The sequence below is a fragment of the Lontra canadensis genome, unplaced genomic scaffold (genome assembly GCF_010015895.1).
Source record: "Lontra canadensis isolate GAN:19392208 unplaced genomic scaffold, GSC_riverotter_1.0 scaffold218, whole genome shotgun sequence".
NCBI lineage: Eukaryota > Metazoa > Chordata > Mammalia > Carnivora > Mustelidae > Lontra > Lontra canadensis.
The window spans coordinates 112,755-132,529 of record NW_022631212.1 but is presented as its reverse complement, the minus strand read 5'-3'; the positions used below and the strand labels follow the sequence as shown (position 1 = coordinate 132,529).

Genomic DNA, 19,775 nt, shown 5'->3' with positions numbered 1-19,775 from the left:
CATCCCCTGATCTTTCTTTAACCTATTGTTGCTTGGAAATCAGATAACATTAATTAAAAATAGCTGAAATATGTGAGGCCCCTGGCTGGCTCAGTTGGTTGAGCACACAACTCTTGATCTCAGGGTTGTGAGTTCAAGCCCCATGTTGGGTGTAGCGTTCTATATATATATTTACATATGAAATAAGAGAAAAGAAGCTGTGTGAAGGAAACGTTGAGCTCTTTCACAGAGACAGGACAACTCATATTTTGTTGTGGGGGCGCCCTTTGCGTTGTGGGATGTAGCAGCCTCCTTGGCCTGTGCCCACTGGAGGCCGGTAGCACATCACCCTAGTTGACAACCCAGGCTATCTCTGCTCACTGCCGAATGTCCCTGGTGGGCAAATCACTCCTTTAAGGATACTTTCCGTGATACTTGTTTTAGTCACTCCAGTTTTATCTCCCGCATTTATTTATTATTTGGTTCTCTGTAGTTGTGATGAATAGACTTATTTACTGATTACCCTAACATTTCATGATAAGGGTGAGTGCACGTGCTCTGATAACGGAGGCATAGGCTGGACCCCCTTGTGTCAGGATACACAGGAGGGAAACTGCACAAATGTCCCCCAGCAGGAGCCTCACGCATTCTCCATACCCTTTGAGGCTGAGCACTGCTGCCAAACACAGAGTGCTGTCACCCCTGAATTAGGCTGTTTGTCCCCTCCCCCAGGCTCCCCCTCAGCTCCAGCTCTTTGTTGAGCCCGCAATACTCTCCAGCCACTCAGTATAACCAAACACTGCCTGTCCTCCCAGGTCTGGCACCAGGCTTTCTCTGGGGCTCTCCTCCCTCCTGGTGCATCTATCATTTTGGCCAGAGCCGGGCACTTTGGCACCAAGCAGCCTGGCTCTTGTTCCTGGCCAATCTGGTCTGTGCCCCAGGTTTCTCTCCTCCCCGGTTATGTCTATTCCTGGAAGGCAGGGCTGACTCAAAGGAGGAAGCCACTTCCACTATACACCTACCCCCCAGCACAGCCTTGTGTCAGGCACCCAACAGCTCCTTAAGCCCACTATGTTGAACATGGCATTTAATCCTTGCCCAAGGCTGCTCTTCCCATCTGGTTTCTGAATACTCTTCCCAACACCCCCTGTCGGGGCATTTCTCCAACCCTTCTCCACCTGCCAGTTAATATCCTCCCAGATTCAGCTCAAAAAGGTGACCTTAAGGGGCGCCTGGGTGGCTCAGTCGGTTAAGCATCTGCCTTTGGCTCAGGTCATGATCTCCGGTCCTGGGATCAAGCCCCGAGTGGGGCTCCCTGCTCAGCGGGGAGTCTGCTTCTCCCTCTGCCTCTCCCCTCCTGCTGCTCATGCTCCTTCTCAAATAAATAAATAAAATCTTGAAGAAAAAAGGTGCCCTTAAGGTGGAATTAAATATTTTCCTCCCTGCCCAGAGCCAACCTATCACTTCTGACCTACACACACACGTCCGTAACACCTGGCACACGACCTTGCACCTTAAATTAGATTTAATGTGATACTGTCTCATCTCTCCACCCACTCACACCCCGCTATGAGCACCCTGAGGAACGCGCCCGAGAGCTATCCTTGCCCTCACAACCCTCCTTCAACCCGTATGGGGCCTGGCTGCCCAGCCTGTATTCTGAGTTTGCTGAACAGAGTAGAGACGGGATGCACGAATGTCCCTAACCCAGAAGCAGACATCCCGTGAACGCCCTGGAAGGCGCCCTGGAAGGGGCGGCTGCCTTGTCCGTCACGGTCTTTACACAGGCGAAGCCCCACCTCGGGCAAACTCTATCCGGCGCCCGCAGCCGGGCTGACCCGGGCCAGGACGTCACATGATTCTCCAATCACATGATCCCGTAAAAAAAGAGGGGGGAGAGTGGGAAGAGAGACGAAGGGAGGGAGGAAAGAGAATTGAGTAAGAAAAAAAGGCACGGCTTTCCAGGCTGGCCCCGCCTCTACGTCGACTAGTAGCCAGTAGGAGCGCGACAGCCCGGACACCTGGCCAATGGAAACTGAGGTAGGCGGGCCATCGCGCTGCCAGGCCCTAGTCGGTGAGCTTCCCCGGCCGCGGCTACCCAGCGAGCGCGGAGCCGGTCGCAGGTAAGGAGGGCGGCCGCGCAGACCTCTCTCTTCTTCCAGGGGTCCGGCCGGGCGGACGTGAGGACTTGAGGTTCTTCCGGAGTTTCAGCCGGGAGGCAAGAGAAGGCTGGCTTAGGGAAGCTCCTTTGGGGGTTTCCGATGGCACTGGAGGCAGTTTTACGGGGTGGGGTGGGGGGAGTAAGCAGTGATTGCAGTGACCCCCAATAGAAGGCGGCTGTCTCCCTCTCCAGCGTCCCCGGAAGCTGCAACCCCTTCCCCCAAAGCAGGGACTACTCCATTCTCGAGCCGGCTTCGCGCCGGCCCAGGTGCTGCTGCGGGTGGTGGTGGTGGGTGGTCCCCGGGATGCTTGGGAGCGAGAGAGGCGCCCGCCCTGGTCCCGGAGCTCAGACGGCTGCGAGTGCGCTGGAGACCCTGCCCTCCTCCAAGGCAGCAGGGGCTGGGGAGTAGTGACCGAACGCCTGGGTTGTGTCTGGCTCTCCCTTACTTCCTCTCGTGGGGGGTAGGACCAGCCAACTTCCGCCTCTCCCTGCCACTTTTCCTGCTCACTCGCAGTTGAGTTCGTTCACCTTTTGGGAATCTCTCTCCTGACACTCGGAGTTGGGGGCTGCCACCTAGTGGGAGATGGCAGAGCTGGGGGCTTGAGGCTTCTGTTCCTCTCTCTACTGTGGCATTGTGGGGTGAGAGTGAGAGAGGCCGCTGCTCAGAACCCTACTGAGAGGAATTGGGTCCCTTCTTCCTTGGCCCCAAGTGGGTGTGCGCCTGTACTTCGCTATTCCCTAGAAGCACACGCTATACTCCCTAACCTTAGGACACCAATGATATGACACCAATGATAGGAAAGTATGCATAAATGTTACTAGGGTGCCCTGTGGACCCAGATTTGTGCAGATAGGCACCCCTTCTGGGCCAACCCAGGACAGCTGGACAGCCTCTGGAGGGTTGAGGTTTGACTCCCAAGAAGCAGGTGGGACCAGCCTTGCCTGGGAGCTGTGAGTGTAGAGGGGAGGGTGAAAGGGGCCAAGGTCCAGGACCAGCCAGTCGGGGGCCTCCTGGTAATGGTATTTGAGCTGAGAATGGGGCACTGAAGAGAGCCAGGTGAGGGAGAGAAGGATGCTAGTGACTGGGTGGGTGTAAGTCCTCACCACACCTAGTGTCAGTGTCCACACAGAGACTCATGAGGTAACTGAGCCCCAGAGACAGCAATTTCTGAGGCTCTCACCATCAGTGGTGGTGATTTGAGGACTAGCACCCAAGTGCAGTATCCCGGCAGCCCCCGAGCTTCTCGTTTCTGTCCTCCCTTGCCTACCTGCTCAGAAAATGCTTCTGTCTCCCACCTCTGCTTGGACCCCAGGCCTCTACTCTCTCCGGGGTCTGGGGTCCGTTCCCGGGCACTGTCCATGGTGCCACTTTGTCACATGAACCCAGGTCCAGTATGCTTTGGAGCCCTCAAAGCCTGTCATCTCCATGACTGGATGTATGACATGCGATGTTACTTCTCTGAGCCTCAGTTTCCTCCTTTGAAAAGTAAATGTATTACAACTACTTTGGATGATTGTTGCAAGGAAGGAAGAAAATAGTATTGAAGTTGGGCCCAGGAGATGTTACCCTGCCTAGTAATGTTTGTGGAGCTTCTCCTGGCCCTTCCCATTGAACTAATGAGTCTGTGTGAGTTGGGGAAGAGTCATTTAAGAAGTGAGAGCCTACTCCCCACAGAGCTTCATAATCTGTTCCTTCTGCTGGTGAGGCGGGGTGGGCTCATACGGTCCTCTCCCGGTACTGCTGAGTTTCGGCTTCTGGGTAGGGGGATAGGCAGAGTTTGGGCAGGGGTTGGGGTGGTATATCTGGGGAATCTGAAAGGGTTTGGTTGGTATTGGGGGGGGGCCTGAGAACACAGGTGTCTCAAAGGCTGTCCCAGCCTGTGCACCCCTTCCCTGGGTGGTTTGGGGACGGTTGGGGGGGCAGGTGTGGCTGGCCTCTGGGGATGGCAGCCCAGATTCCACTGGCTACCACACTTCCCTTTTCACAACTTTCTCAACCCCATGATTTCCCATGTCATCATGTGACACCCCTTCCCCCAACAGGCCTTGGCAGGTGTGAACACAGCATCAGCTGGGGAGGGAAGTGCAACCCTGTGTTTTCTTCAAGGGGGACTCCCCCTTTGCTGCCCACCCCAGTCCTGCCATGGTTCCTGAGGCCTCACCCACTCCCTGGAGGTGACCCATATCTCTATAGACCAGACCCACAAAACCCGCAAATTCTCCTTTCACACACCTGCATCTTTACACACTCACCCGCAGAGACTGAGGCATTTGGCCACATTTTGGGGACACAGACTGACACCCATCCTTGTGTCCGTGCTCATCACTGTCTACATGTGGGTGCACAAGTGAACACACACACAGGAAACTGAATCTCGGGCCCCACATCTCTCTTCCTGCCTGGATCAGGAGGCTTGGGTGGTATCTGGCCTGCACCTGGGGGAGTGACTGGCCCCCGAATCCAGGGTCCCATGGGCTTCAGCTCATTGCCAAGTGCCTCTTGGTATTTTGCAGGCAGACCATGTGGACCGTGGTGAGCTGGGTGGCCTTAGTGGCAGGGCTGGTGGCTGGAACACAGTGCCCAGATGGTCAGTTCTGCCCTGGGGCCTGCTGCCTGGACCCAGGAGGAGCAAGCTACAGTTGCTGCCATCCTGTTCCGGTGAGCGCCCTGCAGCCCAGGCAAGAGCTGGCTGGGATCTCCCGAAGGGGCATCTCGGCGCAGCCAGAGGAGGGGGCCGGGCTTGGGTCCTTCATTTTGTCATCTCTCACTTTCCAGGGCCAGTGGCCCACAGTGCTGAGCGGGCAGCTGGGGCGCCCCTGCCAGGTAGAGGCCCACTGCTCTCCTGGCTACTCCTGCCTCCTCACCGTCTCTGGGACCTCCAGCTGCTGCCCGTTCCCAGAGGTGAGGGTGCCATGGGCTCAACAGAGGGGCTCAGGTCTGTGTTTGGACTCTCCCCCGACTCACCCCAGGTAAAAGCTGAGCCAGCGTGGGTGTCTCTGTGTCCCACAGGCCGTGTCATGTGCTGATGGCCACCACTGCTGCCCTCGGGGCTACCACTGCAGCGCCGATGGGCGGTCCTGCTTCCAGAGATCAGGTGTGGTAGGGGTGGAGGTGGAGGGCAGGCAGATGGGCCGCTGGTGGAGGCTGGTCAGCCCAGGAATCCAGCCAGCTGGGTGACCTTGTTCCTGCCCTCATTCCTGTGGCATCTGTACTAAGCAACCCCTTTGCTCGGGACAGAGGAAGAGCGCGAGACTAGGAAGGAGCAGAAGAGAGAATGCCAGACTCCAGGCCCCAGGCCAAGCTTTGGGAGGGTGGAGAGAGGCCAAGCTGGGCTGGTTCAAGGGCAGCCTAGTCGGTGGAGGCCCCTGCCTTGTGCCATACTGCTGAGGCAAGGACTGGCTGGTGGGGAGAGTGAGTTAGTGGTGCCTGGGAGAGCGCCGAGCCCTAGTGTGGGACCACCAGCCCCCGTCAGCTGGGCCTGCAGGCCATGGTGTCAGCAGGTAATGGGGGCGATGGCCTTCGCTAACTGGGTTGACGGAATCCTGGGTTGTCCTATCCACAGATACCAATCCCTTGGGTGCCATCCAGTGCCCTGACAGCCGGTTCGAATGCCCCAACTCCTCCACGTGCTGCACTATGCGAGATGGCTCCTGGGGGTGCTGCCCCATGCCCCAGGTACCTGTCTGGGAAGATAGGGGGTGGGGGCAGCAGTCGGGGCAGAGCAGCAGGCTGGAGGGGGCAAAGACAGAGTCGGAAGCTTCTCTCGGCAGGCTTCTTGCTGCGAAGACAAGGTGCACTGCTGTCCCCATGGGACATCCTGCGACCTGGCTCATGCCCGCTGCCTCACGGCCACAGGCTCCCACCCCCTAGCAAAGAAGATCCCCGCACAGAGGAGTAATGGGGCAGGTAAGGAGGTGGGAGAGCATCTAGGGTGCAGCTTGGAAAGGAGGTAAGGCCTCTTGCGGCTCCCAGCCTGGGGAAGAGTTCCTCACAGCCCAGCTCTCTCCCCTTGCAGTGATCTTATGCCCAGATGGGCAGTCCCAGTGTCCTGATGGTTCTACCTGCTGCCAGCTGCCCAATGGGAAGTATGGCTGCTGCCCAATGCCTAATGTGAGTGAGGGGCTGCGTGCCCACAGCCACCTGGCGGGGACACCTACCTCCAAAGGACTCCCTGGGGTGGGGTGGGCTGGCAGGCCGGTTAGAGCCTGGCTGCTGAGGACTCATGCTGCCCCCTAGTGGGGGATTGGGGCAGTGTCCACTGTCACTGGGCTGCTCCCTGAGCTCGGAGGAGACTGGAAGTTCCGGAGACCCTCCCCCACCGCCCTTCCTCCCCGCAGGCCATCTGTTGCTCGGACCACCTGCACTGTTGCCCCCAAGACACTGTGTGCGACCTAGTCCAGAGTAAGTGCCTCTCCAAGGAGAACGCTACGGACCTCCTCACCAAGCTGCCCGCAACTGCAGGTACCAGACGCAGGCTGCTGGCCCCATCGCAGCGGCTCCGTGTGCAGGAACTCTCCACTGAATTGTTCCAGGAACACAGGCAGGGGTGGGGGACTGAGGGCCGCATGGAGGTGACAGGGCATGTACAACCCCTTTTCCTCCACACTCATCATTGCCTTCGTGTCACTGCTGGGGGTGAGTGGTGCTCAGTATACTGTCCATCCTTAGCATTGGTTCTGGCTGTGGAGCCGGCCAAGGGTGGGATTTCTCAGGGCTCCCCTGCACCACTGCTGACCTGTCCCCTGTGCCTTTGTCACAGTGCAGGAGGTGAAATGTGACATGGAGGTGAGCTGCCCAGATGGCTACACCTGCTGCCGCCTGCAGTCGGGGGCCTGGGGCTGCTGCCCTTTCGCCCAGGTACGCAGGAGTGCTGGGTGGGCTGGGCAGGAAGCGGCGGCCAGCAAGGCCCCTGTGCCCACTGTCCCCTGTCCACCCACCCTAGGCTGTGTGCTGTGCAGACCACGTACACTGCTGCCCGGCTGGGTTTAAATGTGACACAGCGAAGGGCACCTGTGAACAGAAGGCCCGCCAGATGCCCTGGGTGGTGCGGACCCCAGCCGGCCTTCGCCGGCCAATCCCCCAGGCCGTGGAGAATGATGTCCCCTGTGATAACATCACCAGCTGTTCCTCTTCCAGTACCTGCTGTCGACTGGCATCTGGGGAGTGGGGCTGCTGTCCTGCCCCAGAGGTGTGTGGGAGGGGGGACAGTACGGAGCAGGGTGGCGGGGGGGGGGCGGGGAGGGCAACGACGGTGTCTTGGCCTGGGCAGGTGGTCAGACTCCTGTTGCTTTGCTCTTCAGTCCTCTGCCCGGCCTGCAGCTGGCCCACCGGCTCGGTCAGGTTCATTCCCAGCTGGAGGAGCTGTGAGCAGGAGAGGGCGTCAGGGGTAGGCCAGGGCTCAGCTTCTGTCCCACAAAGCAGCTTCCCAGGCCATCGTATGCTGCCCCCCGCCCCCCAGGCTGTCTGCTGCTCAGACCACAAGCATTGCTGCCCCCATGGCTACACGTGCTTGGCCGAGGGCCAGTGTCAGAAGGGAAGCAAGACGGTGACTGGATTGGAGAAGATGCCTGCCCGCCAGGCCTCCCTGTCTCACCGCAGAGACATGGGCTGTGACCAGCACACCAGCTGCCCCGTGGGGCAGACCTGCTGCCCCAGCCTGGGTGGGGGCTGGGCCTGCTGCCAGTTGCCTCACGTGAGTGCCCACCTGTCTGCCCTGGACAGGGGAACCGAGTCCTCCGTGGGGGCTGGGAGGTGGGTGGGGGAGGAGAGACGTGAAGGCCACCCTGTCCCTCACAGGCTGTGTGCTGTGAGGACCGCCAGCACTGCTGTCCGGCTGGGTACACGTGCAACGTGAGGGCCCGATCCTGCGAGAAGGAGGCGGACTCGGCCCACCTGGCTGCCCGCCTGGCCCGTGGCTCTCGCGTGGCTGTGGGAAATGTGGAGTGTGGGGCAGGGCACTTTTGCCACGATAACCAGACCTGCTGTCGAGACAGCCAAGGGGGCTGGGCCTGCTGTCCCTATCGCCAGGTGAGTGCCACCCCCCCCCTCCCCCAGTCGGGGACTGGCTATCTGTGGAAGCCAGGGTCGTCCGTGGGAGCCAGGTCCCACCATACCCGACTCTGACTCCCTGCCCTCCCCCTGGCTGTCAGGGTGTCTGCTGTGCAGATCAGCGTCACTGTTGCCCGGCGGGCTTCCGTTGTGGGGCCAAGGGCACCAAGTGTCTGCGGAGGGAGAGCCTGCGCTGGGACATGCCACTGAGGGACCCAGCCCCGAGACAGCTGCTGTGAGGCGACACTAAGGACTGAAGACAGTTTGCAGCCCTCGGGACCCTGGTCAGAGGGTTCCCACTGCTCAGGCCTCCCCAGCACCTCTCCCCCACCAAATTCTCCTGGAGTCCCCCATTCTGATGCCCCACCCCCACCAGGGGAGGCGGGGTCTCAATCTAAGGCCTTCCCTATCTCAAGGGGGGCTATGGCGAAAGCCGTGTAACAAGCTGCCATCCCCTCCCCCGATTTCCGTGGACCCTGTGGCCAGGTGCTCTATCCACAGGCGTGCGTGTGTGTATGTGCTGCAGTAAAGTTTGTACACTTTCTTAACAGTGTCTGATTTGACCACCCTGCCCGCCCCCCTCTGAGCAAGGGCCCCCAACCCCACAGAAAGATACACACGCAGTTCATCTCACCAGTTTTATATTTGCTGTTACCCACAGCAATCCCATCACATCCCCTAATCCCCAGAGCCGCCCCAGCCACCAGCCCTGTGACATCCTAGCCCAAAGGTGGGCTAGTCAGCAGGCAGCACCCCCTCCCCTCCCGGAGGGTCCCCAGAGAAGGCCCCTTCCCAGCCCTCACACGAGCAGCTGAGGCCCGGTCGCCCCTCCTGCTTTCCCACAATAGATCTTTCTATGTACAGCCACGTTTATACAGGCACTGCTTCCCCACCCCCAGCCCTCCTTCCCCAGCAACTCCCAATGGGGGTCTGGACCCCTCCCACCTCCCTCTCGGAGGCCAACTGGGTCCCTCCCGAGACATTACCCAGCACATACCACTGGACAGCTCCGCAGCCCCCTGGGCCCCTCTTCAGGCGGGGGGAGGGGTGGCCTGGGGGGGGCTAAGAGCGAGGGCCCCGGCCGCTCCCCGGGCGCGTAGCCTGGGGGCGGGGCGGGGCGGAGGGGGTGGGGGCCGACGTGGGGGAGGCGGTGCCAGGCCGGACGGGGGCGCTACTTGACGTTGAACACCATGAGCGGCCGCTCCTCCCGCCGCTGCCACGGGCTCTTCTTGTCGCCCGCCTCGTCGCCCACCTCCGCCCCCAGCTCGTCCTCCGGGCTGGTGAGCGAGTCGCGCCGCAGCTCGCTCGCGCTGCTGCGGGAACTGTCCCCGCGGCTGCGGCCCCGACCCCGGGGTACCGTGGCCGCCCGGCCCTCGGGCGCCGCCACTTCGTCCAGCAGCGGCGTCAGCGAGTTGTCCTCGGGCGAGCAGAGGCCCGTGCGGCTCTCGCTGCTGCTCGGCTCGGTGTCCTCGCTGAGCGCCAGGCGCGGGGGCGCGGGCGGCGGGGGCGGGGCGGCCGGGGGGGGCGCGCTCCCGCTCCTCGCGCAGGGGTCGCCGGCGCGCGGGCCGCGCCTCGTGCACGTCGACGCCGGAGTCCAGGCTGGCGTCGGTGCTGCGGCCGCCCCCGCCCGCCTGCAGGTCGATGTAGGAGTGGCGCACCTGCGAGTTGGAGCGCCCGTCCAGGGAAACGAACCAGGCGCGCGGGTGAGGCTTCACGCCCAGTTCGAGCAGCTTCTTCTCGGTCAGCGCCTGCAGCTCCCCGTTGAGCTGCGCCATGGTGGACTCGTTGAACAGCACCGGGATGGTGACCGAGCCGCTGACCGGCGCCGAGCGCCCGCCTCCCCAGCCCTCGCCGCCGCCGCCGCCGCCACCGCTACCACCACCACTGCCGCCGCCCTCGACCCCCGCGCCCGAGTGGCCCTGCAGCAGCGGGCGCTGGGGGTCGGCCGGGGGGAAAGGGCGCGCGGGGCCGGAGCCCGTGCCCTCCGGCGGGGCTGGCTCGTCGCCCGCCCCCGCAGCGCCCGCCTCGCCGCCCAGGCGCACGTAGTGCGCGGGGATCACCAGGGTGGGCATGACGTTGCGGTAAACACTGTCCTTGAGATGGTCGATGGAGCCGCAGAAGATGAGCTGCCCGGCCTGGCTGAGCGACGGCGGCCGCGCCAGCTGGTCCACCGACTGCGACAGCAGGAAGTCGGGGGGCTTGCTCTCGGCCGCCCCCTTGTGGCCCAGGTAGTGCTCGAAGGGCGGCGGCGGCGAGGGCGGCTCCTGCAGGAAGGCCGGGGTCGCCGAGGCTCCCCGCCGGTACTCCTCCAGGCCTGGCTCCAACCCGCCGGGACCCTCGACGGAGCGGGCGCCCTTGAGCCCCGCGCCCTCGCCCCCGCGGGAGCCCCCAGGCTCGGCTGCCGGACGGCTGGCAGAGCGCGGCTTGGCGCGGAAGAAGTCGTCCCGGGAGGCTGCCAAGTCTCGGGAGCTGGAGAAGGCTGAGTGCAGGGGGCCTGGGGGCGGGGCCTCAGGATCCCCCGACGGGGCGGGCTCCAGGGGTCCCCCACATATGAGGTGGAGCTGGGACATCGAGGTGGCCTGGTCTCGTTTGTTACCGTCAGAGGGCCCGGACAGCTGCAGCTTGCGGTGCTGTTGCCTCGGCTTCAGGCAGCGCCTCCTGGAAGGTATTTGGGGTGGAGGGAGTGACCCAGGACCTCAGGAAAGGGTAGGGAGGCCTGAGCAGCTCCCTAACTCCGCAGTGGCAAGATGAGGGATGGACAGTGTTGGAGGGATGAGACGAATGGCTGGGACCCGGGGAGAGATGTTGGGGCAGCTGGATAGGGCTTGGGAGAGGTTTGTGGAAAGAACCTTGAGTGTCTGTGGGAGGGCCAGCCCCCCTGAAGGGAGCTGCACTCCTTCACATGCAGGAGGTGCTGTGAGAGCCTGGGAGGAGCATGTCCAGCCAGGGGTCCCCTGGAGGGGCCTGGCCTGTAGGTCCTGCCTCCTCTCCCCCTACTTCAGCCCCCCGGGTGCCTTGTCAGTGCCTTAAAGACTAGAATTGTACTTTATGCCTCTTTGGGCCTAGCACCCAGCCCCACCCCAGGCGGAGGGTAGGCCTCTGCTGCAGGGGATGAGCAGAGGCTGGGGGACGGGGGGGAGGGGTGGTGGGGGTGGGGGGACGCAGGGGTGAGGCACTCACCGGCAGTAGTAGATGAGCAGACACAGCAGAATGAGCACCAGCAGGGCCAGGGCTGCCAGGATGGTGAGCAGGAAGATGGTGTGGTAGGTGCCAATGTCCTGAATGCCCGATGTGATGGTGACCAGTCCTGTGCCAGGCAAGGGGTTAGCTCTCTGGGTGTGGCTGCCCTTCCTTCAGGAGTCCACACTCCCAGCCTCCCTTTCCCCCACGGCTCCTGGTCCCAGCCATCCCCCTAGTCTCTCACCAGCGGTGGGGGAAGCCATGGCAGCTGCCCAGTACCCCAGCTGGGGGGGAGACGAAGGTCCAGTAGAGCTGTCGGCCTTCCTTCCGGATCACACCAGTGCCGTTGCGTACCCACAGCCCTGGAAGAGGCAGGATTTTCATGAAACCCAATGCCCCCCCCCACCCATCTAAGTCCCACTTGCTTTCCCCAAACTCCAGCAGCCGCAGCCCCTTGAGGCACTCACCACTCTTGGGGTCAAACCTCCAGGCTGGAATGCTGGTGCCTGCAGTCAGGGCGCGAGACTCGGAGGGCACAGGCAGGGACAGGTGAATGGGGCCCGAAAGCGGCACTTCTGTTCCATTGCCCGTCAGCAGATGCACGCTCACAGCAGCCAGTGGCATCAGCTCTAGCCAGGAACCATTGCCTGGGGGAAAGGAGACACAGGGGCTGAGGGCTAAATCCTGGGGGTGGGATGGGGGGAAACGTCCCTTCCATGCTGGACACCCAGCCTACCTGAACTGGAGGCCTCAGTGCCCAGGAAGGTAGGGAAAGCGCGCATTTCTTGCTGGGTGCTGGCAGGTGTGAGGGAGGCCCAGAGCTGGCTGTAGGTGGAGCTGACAGGCAGGCGGGCAGCCCGGCGCTGGAACTGCACCCAGGGCTGGGAGCGGGCACCTGGACGGAGAAGGGGGCTGCTGTGGCTTGCCCAGGGACCAGAGCAGAAAGCAAGTATTTGAGGAGAAGGGGGTCACTGGGTCAGGCCACTTGGGAAGGTCAGGGAGCTTGGTGACTCGGGGAGAGAACTGCATTCATAGATTGTTAACATGGAAAAAGGACTTGGACCTGAAATCTAGTCCTGGCTGTGTGACCCTGAGCAAGTTACTTGCTCTCTCTGAAACACCATTTCCTCAGTAATCTATAAAATGATGAGGTTCGGGTCCTCAAACAATGTTGCCAGCTGTGTGGCGGGCACTGTGTTAGGTGCTGGAGATACAAAGATGAATAAGACGTAGTCCTCAGTTCCCTGCCTTCAAGTTCACAGTCTTGTGCAGGGCTGTCCCTTCTGGTACCCATCAGAACTTTCTGCTGTGTTGCATGGAAATGTTCTCTCTCTGTGCTGCCCATTACCCACTAGACACCCATGGCTATTAGGCACTTGAAAGGTGGCTAGTGTGACTCAGACACTGGATTTATTTTTAATTTTTCAAAATTTAATGAATTTGGGGGCGCCTGGGTGGCTCAGTCATTAAGCGTCTGCCTTCCGCTCAGGTCATGATCCCAGGGTCCTGGGATCAAGCCCCATGTCAGGTTCCTTGTTCAGCAGGGAACCTGCTTCTCCCTCCCTCACTCCTCCTGCTCGTCTCTTTCTCGCTCTGTCAAATAAATAAAATCTTTAAAAAAATTAATGTAACTTTTAATTTATTTAAATAGCCACATGTTGCTAGTGGCTACTGTATTACACAGCTTAGGTTGTGTGTGTGTGTGTGTCTGTCTGTCTGTCTTGGGGTGGAGGGGGCGTATAAACAGAATTCTAATACAATATGGTCGTAGCTAACATGTATTAAGCTTTAAGATACGCTGGACACCATCTAAGTCTTCCTGTGTTAACCCCTGTAATTAGTACAAAAGCCCTGAAGTAGGTGCTTTCATTATCGACCTTGTTGTATACACGAAGAAATGGAGGGTTAGGGAGTTGAGCGACTTGCCCAAGGTCACAGTCCTGGAGCCTGACCGAAACCCAGGAAGTGTGGTGCTGGCCCATCTTCTCAGCACCTTTCCATCCTAACTTGTTATTAAAATGGTGGGACGCCAGGTGCGCTTGGCCCACCCAGCTGGGGAAGGCCCAATGGAGTCTTTTTTTTTTTTTTTTTTAAGATTATTTATTTATTTGACAGAGTGAGAGATCACAAGGCGGCAGAGTGGCTCTCAGAGAGAGGAAGGGATGCAGGCTCCCCACCGAGCAGAGAGCCCTGGGCTCGATCCCAAGACGCTGGGCTCAATCCCAAGACCCTGGGATCACGACCTAAGCCAAAGGCAGAGGCTTTAACCCACCAAGCCACCCAGGCACCCCCAATGGAGTTTTGCAGGATGAGGATGAGTAAGACTCCTGCAGGAAGGAAGGTGCAAAGGGACCTCCAAAAGAACAGAAGAGAGAAAGGCCCAAAGGTACGGGGCAGCGGGCCGGTCCATGGACACGGGTGACTGAGTGGCAGACCCCACAGGGTGTGGTCAGCTTTGTGAAGGACTCGAGGCTTTACTCTGAAAGCCATGGGAGCCATGGGATGGTTGTAAGCCAGGGGCCACAAAAGGATCATTTGGCCTTTTATTTTATTATTTATTTACTATTACTTTTGAAAGTAGGCTCTGTGCCCCAAAGTGGGGCTTGAACTCACGAGATCAAGAGTTGCACTCTACTGACTGAGCCAGCCCTGCACCCCTCACTTGGCATTGTAGAAACCTCCAAAGACAGTTTAGAAGCCTCTGGTTCAGGACCAGGGAGATGAAGACAGGCAAACGAGCACCTTAGAGACAAGGGCTCAAGCTAAGAATATAAATTGGGGAGGCAGGTTTTCTCTTTCCCAAGCCCACCATGACTCCCTAGTATTAGCCAGATCAACCAGTCTGCACCAGGCACCCCTCCTGCAGAGCCAGTCAGGCGCCCCCCTGCACCCTGGCTGTCCCCTTCTCCCCCTGCATCTTGATTCCTCTCCAGTGCGGGTGTCTGTGCCCCCCTTTAATTCTTGAGCCCACAAGGTCCCATAGCTCCCTTCCCCAAATTCTCTTGCCCTGCTACACTCACAGGTCAGGCTTGTCTCAGTGCTGAAGCCCGCTGCCCTCTACTCCACTGTTCCACCTGCCTTGTAATTAGGTTAGGGTTGGTAGCAATGTGTTTGTCTGTCTTCCTACTTGTCCGTGAACTCCACAAGACAGGGAGTGGGTCTGTTCTTCCTTCCCACTGTTCCCCAGCACCAGACACAATGCCTGGCGCGGTTAAGGATTGGTTTGGTGAGACTGAAGCCATGAGCAGATACTGTGGTGTTGGTCCAGGCCTTGCACTTGAGAATTGCTCAGTTCCTATGGAATGACCCTCCCATGGCCTTCTAACATTGCCAGGCACCCAGTTAGGTGCACAAGTAGTATGTGTAGATCCACTGATGAAACAGGTGGCAGGGAACAGGAATGCTAATGGTAGGAGTAGAGGGAGAATAGAAACCACGAGAAGCCCCAATAACAAAAACATTTATTGACCATCTTCCGTGCTGTTTTTTCATACTTGATATTTAGTCCTTACTTCAATTTGATGATATAGCTCCAATTGATGATATTATAGATAATATCCGTATCTTACAGATGAACAAACTAAGGCTCAGAGAGGTTAGGTGACTTGCTCAAGGGCACCCAGCACTCATACGTAGAAGAGTGGAGCTCTCTGTACCCAGGTCAGAGGGAAGGAAGAGGAGCGGGCATGAGTTGGGAGGTTAAAGAGGAGCCTTACCAGGAGAGCCCAAAAGGATGTGCACCAGGTCCTCGTACAGGATGAGAGTGGCCGGCCGCTCCGGGAGCAGGTAGAGGCTGACTGAGGCATACACTGTGGGAGGGGTGGCCCATCAGCTCCAGAAAAAGCCCTCCCACCCCCCCAACCCCAGGGCCGGGCACTCCCTCCATCTGAATCCCAGTGACTTCATCCTCCTTCAGCCCCCTCTGCGTACCCCAGCCCGGGCAGCAGCTGCTGGAGAGCCTGCCCCCTCCACCCCCAAGGACTATTTTGGGAAGGGGCTGATGGGGTCAGCTGCCACCCGCCCCCCTCCGCCTGCCCCTGCACTCACAGGGCAGCTTGTCAACACGCCAGGGCACAGAGTTGGTGAGGAAGCCAGGGCGGGCAGCAGTGACCAGCACCCAGGTGCCCAAGCGGTAACTGAGGGGCAGTATGGCCACGCCCTCCGAGTCCGTGGTGCCAGCGGCCAGCAGCATCCGGTTCCCAAACACATCCACGGAGGCCCGGGCCAAGGGCACCAGCTCCCCGCTCACATATACCTGCACCTTGATCAGGATCTCTGTGGACAAGATGGGGTGAGGGAGGAGGAGGGGGGGGGGGGTGGGGAAGATAACTGGGGGGAGTCCCGAGATCGGAGGAGGAGGAGGCTGTGGGTTGGGAGGGGCTTTGGGGCCCAGGCTAGACAAGAATCTGGAAGAGTCAGCATTGCTAGCGACCTCTTTTAAACCCCACATCAGCCTATGAGACAGGTGGTGCTACTACTATATTTCAAGTCTCACTCACGCACTTTCCCACATTTTTACATTTCTGAACTCAGAATATGCTTCTCACTGAGGATATCATCATCAGGATTGGCAGTATTTTTTTTTTTCTTTTCTTCCTGGCACATGAAATAATTGTGCGTCTTACAGTCAATGATGCATTAGACCCCATAAAATATGTTCTGAAGCCCATTTTGCAGATAAAGCAGCTGAGGCTCAGAGTTTAGATACTCTCACTGCCGCTGGGGGGGGGGCGGGGGAGGAGCTGGGATCCAGACCTGGGAGTCTGCCTCTAGACCCAAATTATTATTATTTTTTTAAGATTTTATTTATTTGGCAGAGAGAGAGAGAGCTTGCATAAGCAGTGGAAACCACAGGCAGAGAGAGAGGGGGAAGCAGGCTCCCCACCGAGCAGGGAGCCCGATGCAGGGCTCGATCCCAGGACCCCAGGATCATGACCTGAGCCAAAGGCAAATGCCCAAACGACTGAGCCACCCAGGTGCCCCTAGACCCAAATTCTTAACCACTGGACCCCATGGGGCTGGTGTCAGGGAGGGGAGAGGGAAGAGGGCTGAGAAAGGAGGAATAAGTGGAAGACGAAGGGTCTACGGATGGAGAGGAGAGAGGTCAGAATTCAGCCAATGAGAAGGGTTGCAAGGGGGGCTGGGTCAGAGTTTTGGTTCTGAAGAAAAAGCTGAGAAGGGGACACTAGGGAGCTGGTCTTTCCCCCTTATTCATCCTCTTCCCAGAATCCTTTGCACAAGCCTGTTTCCTTTCAGATTTAGGGACTCACCCCAACCCCTAAACCTGAACAAGTACCTCCTGACCCCTCCCCCTAACAGGGACTGCCTGCCCCCTCCCAGCTGGTCAGCTACAAGTCAGTCACCATGGCAACGCCCTCATTCCTCCCAGGAGATGGGCAGAGAGCTGGGGCCCCGGCAAGGGGAAGGAGATCTGGGGGGGCCGACCCAGGCCCAAGGGAAACTGGTGTGGAGAGGCCTAGGAAGGGAAGTCCAGCTGTCTCTGCTCCCAGCCCCAGGAGAGCTTGGCCAGGATGGGCGTGCAGGTGTCCTGAGCTCAGATGGGGTGACCAGGCAGGGACCAGGCCTAGAGTTGTTCTCATGGGTTTCCCCAGGCAGCCTCTCTGATCCACAGCACCATCTACTTCTTCCCACTCAGCACGGCCCCACCCTCAAGAACCTGGCTCACCCCTACCTTGCTGCTAATGATGGGAGTAGGTGTCCATGCCTAGAAAGGTACAGAGGCCTCAGTGCAGGCCCCGGAGGCAGGTGGGGACACAAACCTGGGAGAGTCCAGGTACAGAAAGAAGAGCCTGGGGCAGCAGGGCACGGGGTGGTCACGGCGTGGGGCGGGGGCCCTCATGCATGGAGCCTGACACTCAAGGGAGACAGGTGTCTCATCTCAAGCTTCCAGCCCTGAGGCCAGCGCCACGCCTGGCCCTGGCATCCCCTCCAGCTGTTCGCCTGAACCCACCTCCCTCACCCCTCCCAGGCCAAAGCCCAACTTGGCAGGGTGGGTGCACACACTTGATTCTTTCCTACTCTCTGGTTTTCCCAGGAGCTGGCAATCTTCCTGCCCCTCCTCCCCCACTACCCAGGAGGAATTCTGAGAAGCTAGAGAGGCCTGGCTACTCCCCACCCCTACCCCGGCGAGGAGCAGCTGGATGGAGCAGCTGGAAAGAGGGGACCCAGGAGTCTGGAATACGGTCATTTGAAGGAATGCTTGGGGTTCAAGGGCCAGAGCCTCAAAAGAGGGGAGGGGGCCCAAGGAACAACACGGGGTGGGCAGGTAGGCCCGAAGGACATGTCAGTGGGAAGGGGTAGGCAGGTGCCCAGCAGATTCTTTTCCCCTTCCCCTCGACCTGGGCTCTCAGCCAGGGGCCTGGGAGAGCCCTGTCTCCTGGCTCCATTTCAGCTAATTCTCTGGACACCCTCCCCTGGAGAACAGGACTTGAAGGAAAAGCTTTTTGAGAAACCAGGGCCCTTTTCTACCCATCAAAGCCTCCTCTCCTCCTGCAGAGAGCAGGGAAGACTGAGGCCGGAGGTGAGCCTTCCCCATTTCTCAAGCCTGACATTCCATACTGTATCCGCCTCTCCAGGCTTCAGCTCTGCCTCATTCCAGGAGGAAATCCGACCCCCTCCCTTCATCCGGACCCCACTTCCCTCAACCAGACACCCCCCCACCCTGGTTTTCCTGTCAGCTCCTTGGTGGAGAGGAGTGGAGAGCACGGTTTCAGGCAGGGATGGGGCCCAGAGGCGACAGAGGGAACGGTAGCTGGGGTGGTGGGCGCAGGGCTGGAGTGGGCGGAGGCCCCCCCGCGAGAACCCAGGAGTCAGAGTCTAGCTCTCCCACCCTCTCCCGCTGCAAGAGCCTCCCCCGCCCCCACCTCACACACCCACCTGGGCCCGTGAGGCGCCGGGAGGCTTGCTTCACGGCTACCAAAAGGTTAGATGAGGAGGGGGTGACCGGGGATGGGCTGGGGATAGGAGCGGCCGGAGGTCTGCTGGACGGGGACCCAGGCACCTGCCCTCCCAGCGGGCACAGCCCAGAGCCAGCTAGCCAGCTCAGCATGGCTCCGCCACCACAGCCCTGCCATGCGCTTTGGCTGGGAATCACCACGTACCCCTTTTTCCAGAAACCCCCAAACTGCAGCCCCTACCCCCTCAAGGGCCGACAGCGTTTCTTCGGTACACCCCCAATTCTGAACCCGGGGGGCCGGCCGGGGGCTGTCAAGCTCCAGGACGAAGAACCCCATTCGAGCAGTCAATCCGCCCACCGCCTCACCCCCTCCCCCTCCCCCCTTCCAGCCCAGCTCAAGGCGCCCAGCCCCCGTCCGGGTCCAAGGTGGCAGCCGGTGCTGGCGCCCCCACCCAGCCCGGGTCCGGAGCGAGGAACCCGCAGGGGGCTGCGGAGCGGGCGCCCGCCCCAGCCCGCCCCTGGGCGGGTGTCTTCGGTAGACAATGGCTCAGGCAGCAGCGCCTCGCGGACCCGAAGAGAGAAAAACAAGGCGAGAGGGGGCGGCGGCGCGGAGCCCGGGGACCCCCGCTCTCCCCATTGTGTCTCCCCAAGACCCCCGCCCCGGCAGTCGCCCTCTCCCTCCCTCCTCTCCCCCGTAAGCGCCGACCCGAAGTCGCCGGGCTCCCCCCACCCAAACCCAGGGAACAGAGTACCCCCAGTTCACGAGCGCCGCGAAGAGGGGGCTGGCGGGCGGGGGCCCGATCGAGGGGGCGCAGGCCCGCGATCGCTGCCCCTCCTGGCCGAGACTCACCCTGCGGGCTGGGGGGCTCCGGCGGCGACTTGCCGGGAGCCCGGGAGGCGCCGCCGAGCAGCAGTCCCAGCAGCGGCAGCAGCCGCGCGAGGACGCTGGGGCCACTCGGCGGCGGCATCGCGGGGCTCGGCCGGGCCCTAGCGGCCCATGGCTCCCGCCCGGCCCCGCTCGGCCGGCCCCGCTCAGCCCCAGCTCTGCGCCGCGCCGCGCCTCTCGGGCTCCAGCTCTGGCTGCGGCGGCAGCTCGGCGCGATTGTCTCCGCCCGGAGCCGCCGCCAGCGCCCCCTGCAGGCGGCGCCCCACCCCCGCGGACCTCGGGGCGCCGCCCCCTCACCGCCCTGCTCCGCGCACCGCGCGCGGGCCCTGCCCGCCCTCCGCCCACCCTGCAGACCTCACCCCGCGCGCCCAGACCAGAGCTGCAAGGGAGTGCGACGGACCTGGTCTAGTCACCCGGGTTCCTGGAGGTCCGGAGCCCTCGAAATTTGGTGGAAAATTTGGGAGGGAGGAGAGGCTACTGCTTACAACACACTCAAAGAGGTGGTACGGTCAGGAGCGTCTCCAAAAAGTGTAGGAACTGCCCTGTTCTATCCGCACAAACGCCTACGCAGTGGGAATCGCTCAGTCCCAGACTAGCTTCTGCC

The 19,775-nt window shown here is 60.5% G+C and overlaps 2 protein-coding genes across 4 annotated transcripts; one reads left to right on the top strand and one right to left on the bottom strand.

The window, feature by feature from the left end:
- Window positions 1-1,997: 1,997 nt before the first annotated feature.
- Window positions 1,998-8,733, top strand: GRN (granulin precursor). Of its 3 annotated transcripts, none has more exons than XM_032849019.1 (13): window positions 1,998-2,102; window positions 4,655-4,799; window positions 4,917-5,042; window positions 5,151-5,235; window positions 5,704-5,816; window positions 5,912-6,047; window positions 6,157-6,251; window positions 6,479-6,602; window positions 6,901-6,998; window positions 7,084-7,329; window positions 7,600-7,833; window positions 7,938-8,168; window positions 8,291-8,733. In XM_032849019.1, exons 1-13 carry the CDS (start codon window positions 2,008-2,010, stop codon window positions 8,426-8,428), a joined length of 1,866 nt encoding a protein of 621 aa, XP_032704910.1. In that variant the 5' UTR covers window positions 1,998-2,007; the 3' UTR covers window positions 8,429-8,733. The 3 variants fall into 3 exon arrangements, with proteins under 3 accessions (XP_032704910.1, XP_032704912.1, XP_032704911.1); XM_032849020.1 differs by lacking the exon at window positions 1,998-2,102 and adding an exon at window positions 4,421-4,580; XM_032849021.1 differs by lacking the exons at window positions 7,084-7,329; window positions 7,600-7,833 and having other exon boundaries at window positions 1,999-2,102.
- Window positions 8,734-9,296: 563 nt separating this feature from the next.
- FAM171A2 (family with sequence similarity 171 member A2) lies at window positions 9,297-19,393 on the bottom strand. Its single transcript, XM_032849034.1, is given in 10 exon segments — window positions 9,297-9,711; window positions 9,713-10,847; window positions 11,370-11,496; window positions 11,614-11,659; window positions 11,661-11,731; window positions 11,837-12,016; window positions 12,106-12,264; window positions 15,086-15,178; window positions 15,417-15,644; window positions 19,136-19,393. Coding segments are annotated over 10 exon segments (2,508 nt in total). The 5' UTR covers window positions 19,254-19,393; the 3' UTR covers window positions 9,297-9,360.
- Between the last annotated feature and the right edge of the window lie 382 nt (window positions 19,394-19,775).